Raw genomic sequence first — 8603 nt, 5'->3', positions numbered from 1 at the left:
GTAGTATCGACATACCTATTTCATGTGGTAATTGTCAAAATGCAACACCAGGAGAGCTTAGGATCAAATGTCGGTATCAACCTTAAAAAGAACTTTAAGGCGTAGTGCTTCTTTTTTTAAGGATCTGACAGAAAGAAAGTTCTTGTGGAATCAATTTAATTTGTGCATATTATTTCAGCATGCTTGGAATATGGAACCGTGTTTACACTATAACCGTGTTCCTATCAGTGGCGGAACTAAAAATTTTAGGAAGCCTAAGCAAATTTTATGATTAAGTCCTTAAACTTTGCATTTCCTTATAAATTTGTCTTTTCTCTAATTTTTTTTGGGCCAAAAAACCTACCTAGTCCAAAGAAATTTGTATTTTTTTTACTTTGAGCCAGGGCATTGGACCTACCAAGCCCTGTGGTAGGTCCGCCACAGGTTCCTACCACAGGAATTTATGAATACAGGGTACTTGTATATTGCTGCTGATTCATGTGAGTTTTGTTTCTTAGCCAGCATCTTGTTTCTTTTCACTTTTCAGTTATACATGCTCCCAAAGAAAAACAGATTGATATAACTTGTTCAAGCATTTTCTTTGCCTTATTGAAACAAACGATGTCCAAAATAAGCGTACATTAATTGGAAGACGGAATCTGATGAGTTTAATATGCACAAACATTGGATATACATCCATGTATTTCTTTCTATAACGTAAAGACTAATGATACTTATACAAAACAATACAAACACCCCATATTTATCTGGTTTGTATCTCGTTTGTCACTTTTTTATGTGTGTGCCTGTGCCTTGCACGAATATCTGAATGATTTTGCAAACATGTAACAAAAAATTTAAAAGCTATCCCATCATGCATCTAATTAAAACCGACCTAAGAGGGTGCATGATTATTTAATTGAAGTTGTAATGGAATCAAATTCCAAGATCACCCACAAGTTTGGTTAATCCAAAAGTAACCGCCATGGCCAGCCACCCTCCAAACAAAACCCTCAAAGAGGATTTCACCAACGGTGACTTCCCAAGAAAAGCACTCAACCCTCCAAAAACCACCAAGGCAAGGGTGACAGCAGCCACCACCACCCCAATCCTCACCTTATATTCCGTGATAAACGCTGCAGCGAGCAGCGGCACGCCGGCACCTACGGCAAAAGCTAAAGCAGAAGCCAAGGCGGCGTAATAAGGATTCGGCAACTTGTCCTTATTTTGAGTATTACCTTCTCTTTTCATCTGGGCCAGCTCAATATCATACTGGGAGTAAACAGAAACAAACTCTCCAATGGCCATGCTGCACGCGCCAGCAACTAACCCGGCAATCCCCGTTAGGATCATGGTCCTAACATCTTTCTTAACCGCTCCAACACCCATCATGAGGGAAGCAGTTGAGAGCAAGCCATCATTGGCGCCCAGGACGGCCGCTCTGAGCCACTGTGCTCTTTGAGTGTAGTCATGAGCAGAGTGGCTCAGAGCATCGCCACCGTCCTCCTCCGCATGTGCTAATTGTCCTTCAACGTCTATGTTGAAGACTTTTGAAGGTTGTGTTTCTGCTGCCATGGATGATGATGAAGGAAAATTGTAAAGTGGAAGAAAGAGCACTAGAGATTAAGTTGTAGGGAAAGAAGAAATGAATTAAGGTTGGATATATTGGAGTGTGGAGGACACACGCCATTTTATAGACAGGTGGGGGGAGAATATGGTAGTGGGTGACAACTAGGACGGGTGGGACTCGGTGTCACTTTGGCATCAAATGCGTTCATACTCACTTTTCACGTTCAAGACTCTTCTTTTCCTTCGGATACGGATCGTGATTAATAACCGTCTTTCTAAATTGGCATGGTAAAGGATCACGATTCATGCCACGGATTATTCTTTAATTTTAACCACATGATAATAAGGTATTATTGTGCTCATTTTATGTCCAAGTTCCATATGTACGGTTCATCCAGTTTCCAGTGAAATACTCCCATGCGTTGTAGAGATGTGAAAACGTGATCTATGATGGCATGGTGAATGATATTTCATTCAAACTTTACACTCACCAAATAGGAAATAAGAAAAGATGGGAGAAAAAAAGAATGATATGATAAATGCATGATGTAATAAAAAAATATAAAGAGATATATAAAAAAAAGGTACAAATGAGACGGATAGAAAATGTTGTGAAGGAATCACTACTCACATATGATCAGTAGTTACCACTTATAATAATATTTGGTTTACACCCTCTCATTTTAGTGTAATAACCTATAATGAGATATAGAGAAAATAATTAAGGGATTGATGGATATATGATGTGATGAGATAAGAAAAGAAAAGAGATAGAAAAAAATGAGGTATGTGGATGTATATATACTATTTTGCATTCTACCAATGGAGGTTGTACCACTTATCATAAACTAAGTTAATGTATAAATAACCAAATGATACTACGTACCAAACACGTACATCAATTAACGTGAGATTGTTTAAGTACATGTATCGCGTTTGAGTCTCTATAAATAAAGTTGCGTTAAATACTTGATAAAGAGTTGTTGATAGTCATTATACCATCTGTATTGTATTGAAATTGCTAGTCATTATACTATACCATCTGTATTGTATTAAAGTTGCTAGCCATTTTGACATTGTTGACATCTAATCATATATGTTTTTTTTTTTGGTAAGGCAAAATCTAATCATATATGTAACATATAATCAATCACTTACATTTTTTTAAAAAATTAAATAAAGTAAAAATAAAAATCTTATATAGTGGAAATCAATTAGATAGTGTGCAGAAAAAATATACATACACTAAGGATGCATCAAACATTTTCTTATGTTGGATACTATTTGAACACTACCATTAAACTTGTGCCATCGTGGTGGCCCCTCTCCCCCCGGCCAAAGAAAAACATTTCATGAAAGGAATATTTGAATCGTAAAAAGGGGATGGGGTTCGTGGCCGATATTATCGATCGACCGTACCAATTATATATATAAGCATTTTCAATTATTACATAGTTTCGCATATAATGGCATTTCAAACAGCTTTATTTGATACGTGATGTGGTTGCTTTATATTACTGTACTGCTGGCTAGTGCATAGTTGCTTCTTTTTCTTTCATCATGTCGACTACAGACAAGTGCTAAGCATTTATATTGATAAAATATGTTCTGATTCAATCTTAACTGAGGTGGGAGGGTAGTGGGATGACTTATTAATTCTGAAAGAAGATCAAAAAGTCCAAAACTTTGGGTAAAGTTTCTACATTTGGGTTTTACAAACATGAAATCTATTGGTGAGGCAATCAAGGATGTAATAAACCCCCCAGCTTAACCATTGAAGTATTAGTCTGTTTAGGCACAAATACACTGGCTAAGAGTAATGGAATACATGTGCCACATGTCATGTTTTTTGTTTGTTTTACCAGTATATTCATAAACAATCAAATTGCAAATTAAATACTCGGATTAAATTGTGATTTCTGAGTGAGTTAATTTGAATCAGCTTCTTATACACTTCAATGTTAATTTTGGTCAAAGAAGGTGCAAAGCAAACACATTGAGCTGAGGATTTTGAAAGTGATAGCATGAAATAAAAAAATGACAGGAGTGTGTGATACACACGGAACCCACAAACCATTGTGTTATTTTATATTTTTATCAGTACTAATGCAAATACATAAGATAGTGACCTCTATTGTCAATGCCTGTACTGATCGCGAATTAGTGGCGTGACACACCCAGTATTTGCAGTGACTATAGTATATAGTATGCGCAATTGGGATAGGCATGGGTGGCAGCATTACTTTTATTTTTGTATATGGTGGTTTGATTGTGCTAATTAATCTCTATTTAAGAAAAGTAGACGTACTGTATACTAATGTCTCGTTTAGATACTTGCTAAAGGCGGAATCTAAGCATGAACCACTTAAAATAGTGTCCATAGATGCACCATTATCTTAAAAAAAACTAAATTACAAAATTACCCTCAATTGACCGAGAAGAACTTCTCACATAAAGAGACTTTCATGTAATAATGATGTGTCCCCGAGGGTTAGCTCAAGTGGTAAGAGCTAGGAGACATAAGGGTGGAGAGGGGAAGGTCCAGGGTTCGAACCAGAGGGTTCCTCACTTGAGGAATCTTTCTTAGAATGGTAGCGCCTTGTGCTAGGAGACTGAAAAGGCAAAATGGCTCCTCACTTGAGGAGTCTTTCTCATAACCTCCAACAAGTTAACATAATGATGATTAAATAATTAACTAACAATAATTCTTAACTTTAGGAGCATCTATCACAAAGGTCGTTCAAGTGAAGAGTTTTTGCAAAAGGTTTACATGACCAAAACTACCATAGCTTGATAGATACTTTTTAAAATACAATATTTTGATAATTAAATACTTTATTTTTACAATATTTGAAAAAAATAATCCATCATCCCTAAACAAAGTAGCATCACCTTCCCCTAATTTCCTACTGTGTCTTTCGTCGAACCATTTTCTATTTGGTTCCATGAAGCACGATTTAAGGATATCATTCCACCAAATAGATGAGTTCGTCGGTAAACCAAGCTTCCCCCTAGATCTATAATATTTAGCTTTGACAACTTTGTTTCAAAGACTCTATTTTTCAGACAATATATCCGTCGTTTTCATTTGTCCATAAATGTTTTATTGGACAAGTCTCAATCCTTTTTTTCCAAACTCACCTTTTTCCTTTGGATAACATAGCTTCTCTCATTTCACTCAAGCCAATTTACAATTTTCATTTGTTGACCTGGGATATAAGATATTTTTTGTGGGTCGTTTATTGGCTAAGAAAATAGCGCAACCGCGCCATACACGTATTTAAAGAGGATAACTTTTGATTTTTATCGTTTCGAAGCGTTTGGAGCAATTCCTGAGATTTTTTCTTTGTAGATTGAAGAGGAGAGAGCTCTAACATCATTTGGGATTGTTATAACTTTTTTAATTTCAAATTGATTGTTGGATTATGGAAGCCATGTTTGGCTAACCTTCTTAGGTACTTGATGTTTTGGTTTGATTATTTCGACCTTATGTTTTGAATTACTCTTGAACTCATGATTCTTAGTTTTATTTATGAATTCCTCATATTTTATCATTGAATTCTAACTCGTAAGGATTAGTCTTACTATTTTGTTTGCGATTGAGAGATCAAATAGAAAATAGGGATCTAGTGAGGAATTAATTAAGAACACCTACGCCATGGAGATAAGGGTAACTCTTAATTGTGTTGCCTAGCAACCTTGAATGTTAACTCTCTAATTGAATCCGTCTAGGAATTAAGAGGTTAATGTTAACGATTTAATTAGAAGTTCTACGTAGTTAAGATATTATCATGTAGAAATTTAGTTAAGCACCGTAGGTAGGCTAGGTACTTATTAGTGAATTAGTATTTTAAGAATTTAAGTGAGATTAATGAAATTCTATCTGACGTGCTACATTTTTACTGCTTTCAATACTTCACAAGTTATTTTTCTTTAAAATTTTCAATTTTAGAACTTTGACCATTTTCAACGTCACCTTTCACCTCAAACGTTTGCCACTTAGTATTTTTAGTGATTTAATAGGTGAAATTAATTTAGGCATCCGCGGTACTTGAGTTTGATATTTTTAATTACTGGGTAACGATTAAATACACTTACTTATGAGTTATCACCATCAAATCATCAGTGCCCTCACCCCACAAGAATTCGCTCATAATTCTCCTCTAAGTGGTGACAACACTCTTTGACATTATGACTTTTTATGATCTAACATCTCTACCCATTACCTAAGATTTTAGTTAGAAAATTAACCGACAAACATGAGTCTACTTGAATACTCAACTAGATGCTAAAAAACTCAATTATTTACAAATTGTGGTAGATCTTGTTGGTGCGACTCTTTTCCTTACACAAATTTATTTTAATTACTAACCATAAAAATATTTTAATTGAAATTAGTTTTTTTTTCAAATCTAATTTTTTAGCTTTTAAAAAATTTGGTGGAAAAATGTAAATTGTAATTTGACAAAAAATGCTTGGAACCCTAAATTGAAATACAAAAACAGTGTGGGTGACATACTATTGATCCGAAATACAAGCTCGCTCGCTTGCTCTCTCTCAACACCACCACCTGCTCTTCTCTGCTCCGCGATCTGCAATCAATGTATGCCTCAAACCTTCTCTCCTTTTCATTCATCACATCTATGATTTTCCTTTGATTTCACTGCAAACGCCACTATGTTCATTTCTCCGCTTTTCAAATCTAGGGTTTTGAATTTTCGATTGCCACTGTAATTCAATGCTTCGTTTACGGTTTTCTTCATCAAATCGCGCTGATAAACGATTCCTTTTACGATCTGGAAATGGGTTTTCATTGATTGCCACGATTGGCTTTGATTAGATGCACTTCTGTAATTTTCTTCGTACTGGGTTTTTGTGGGAGGCTATTTGCTTTCTGTGAATTCATAGATGTGGATTTGTTCATTTTCATCTTCTTTGATGTGACCCCTTTCAGAGATTGGGCTGATGAATCCGATGCTAGTTAGAAATGATAGTATTTGTTCACACTGTGATACTAGCTAATGTCATTTCTAGCTACCTAGTTAGTCATTGTCTATGTTCGCCATTCATGCCCAAATTATCGCCCATGTTTTGATTTATGCTTGTGTTTCGTTGTGTTAGAGATGAATTCCTGAAAAAATTATGCTGTAAATGACTTGGATGATGAGCTTGTGGTTGATTTAGCTAACATGATTGCTTCAGACACAGAAGTGTTATTAGTTGTTTAGACTAAAGGAAACAATGGATTTCCTTTTATCTGTTTGACATTCCTGTTTCCCTTCACATGGTTTCATGAGCTTCATGTTTTTTTTCCCTATCTATTATGCATCTCTCGGTGATAATTGTAATTTGAACATTAATAATTGTGGTGTCAAAAGATTAGTGTACCTTCTTAAGAAAAACATGGCATACTTGGATCCTGTTTACTACTTCTTATTCATCTTTTGGATTTTATTATGAATTTAGGGCTGACGAGGAACCTGTTGATCCAAAGGGATATCTTGAAGAGTCTTGCAAGCCAAAATGTGTAAAACCTTTACTTGAATATCAGGTGTGGTTTTTTAGATTCTAGAATTATAAGCTGGACCATTTAAAGATGATCTTTTTTCTTTATTTAAGTGATCATTACTATGCTATTTTGTTTTCCAGATTTTAAATTTGATAGTAGATGCAGGGATTTTGCATTCATCAATCTTAATAATACTATCCATTCTGCACTTGTAAAATTTGATATGGTAGTAGCCTAGTGGGGGTAACCTGATGTTTTGAACCCCCCGCCATAGCAGGATGAAGGCTTATGGTCTGTTGCAGGAAGCCTTTCCTTGTATTTGAAAAAGAATAATTTTATGATTTGGACCAGCGACCTCATACTCATCGCAACATTTTTTGTCATAGTCTATGGAGAATATAACAATTCTTCTGTATTTTTTAGTGAGGGATTTGGGATTCTTCTCCAACTCCAAGTGAGAGAAATTTGTATAAAACTAGTGGTAGGGGGATTATTATCAAGCAAGTATTTTTGTTCTATACTTTTGGAGAGTAGACTCTAGACCGTGGGGGTTAGGGAAGAGATCTTAGGCTTAAGTCTATGTTGAAAATAATATTACCTTAGTAGGGCTTCCTCTTAGATCCCCTCATGTTGCGAGGTGAAAACTACAATCCTCATATGACTTGTAGGCACATCAGATTTTGACTTAGACTCAATACCCTAAGTGGTAGAATTAATGAACACTAAATTTAGGACTAAAGAATAATTCGCCACTTATGGTTCTGCCTTATTTTTGTTTCTTCAGTAAAAGTTATTACTTGGCAGAGAAAACTAACTCTTTAAATTGTGGCAGGCATGTGTTAAAAGGATACATGGTGATGAAACTGGGCAGAAACACTGCACTGGACAATATTTTGATTATTGGGCTTGTGTTGACAAATGTGTAAGTATTACTACTGTTTAGTTATTAAATGACCATTGAGTTATCTGGTTTACTTCTATATTTTCTGAGAAATCATAATCCTATAATACAGGTCGCACCAAAGCTATTCACCAAACTCAAGTAATAGTGGAGAATGGTCTGCCATCATCGCGTTCTGTTCTACTTTCATTTCCAAATTACTGCCTCTAAACATTTAATTTTGTAACCAAACTAAATGCCCTGTTGTATGGTTATGGTTGTGTTCACTGTGAAATTTTGAGCCCATGAAGACCTTGGATTATGATTAATAAGAACATCATGCCAAATTGTAACTTTTGAGATTTGGAAGGTTGTTTCCTGGTATGATCCTACATTCTAAATAAGTATGAGAATATGGTTTGAACTTTGAAGTATGTTTTTTTTGTGTATTTCTTGTCTGAGTGTCCAACTTCATAGAAAAATAGCCTTCCACAAATTATTAGTTGAATTCCCTTTGAAAAATAGCCATCCATGAAAATAGTTCATCCGAAACAGTTCGCTTCCATTTTAGTATGCACTTCCAAAAGCACATGTAAACTTGGATTGACACAACTAGATACATTTCGTTCGGCCCGTGGTGTAGCTTTTATTTTCTTTCTCGTTCGA

At 35.3% G+C, this 8603-nt stretch overlaps 2 protein-coding genes across 2 annotated transcripts; one reads left to right on the top strand and one right to left on the bottom strand.

Moving 5' to 3' along the window:
* Positions 1–559: 559 nt before the first annotated feature.
* On the bottom strand, positions 560–1650 carry LOC130726659 (vacuolar iron transporter homolog 4-like). The gene has a single exon (XM_057577962.1). The coding sequence runs from the start codon at positions 1552–1554 to the stop codon at positions 916–918; it is 639 nt and encodes a 212-aa protein (XP_057433945.1). The 5' UTR covers positions 1555–1650; the 3' UTR covers positions 560–915.
* A 4345-nt stretch (positions 1651–5995) lies between these two features.
* On the top strand, positions 5996–8368 carry LOC130726478 (cytochrome b-c1 complex subunit 6-1, mitochondrial). The gene is made up of 4 exons (XM_057577757.1): positions 5996–6151; positions 7015–7099; positions 7890–7979; positions 8071–8368. Coding segments are annotated over exons 1-4 (210 nt in total). The 5' UTR covers positions 5996–6149; the 3' UTR covers positions 8104–8368.
* The last annotated feature ends 235 nt before the right edge of the window (positions 8369–8603 follow it).

This window comes from Lotus japonicus, chromosome 6 (assembly GCF_012489685.1).
Source record: "Lotus japonicus ecotype B-129 chromosome 6, LjGifu_v1.2".
NCBI classification, from domain to species: domain Eukaryota; kingdom Viridiplantae; phylum Streptophyta; class Magnoliopsida; order Fabales; family Fabaceae; genus Lotus; species Lotus japonicus.
This window is presented reverse-complemented; position numbering and strand designations above follow the sequence as displayed.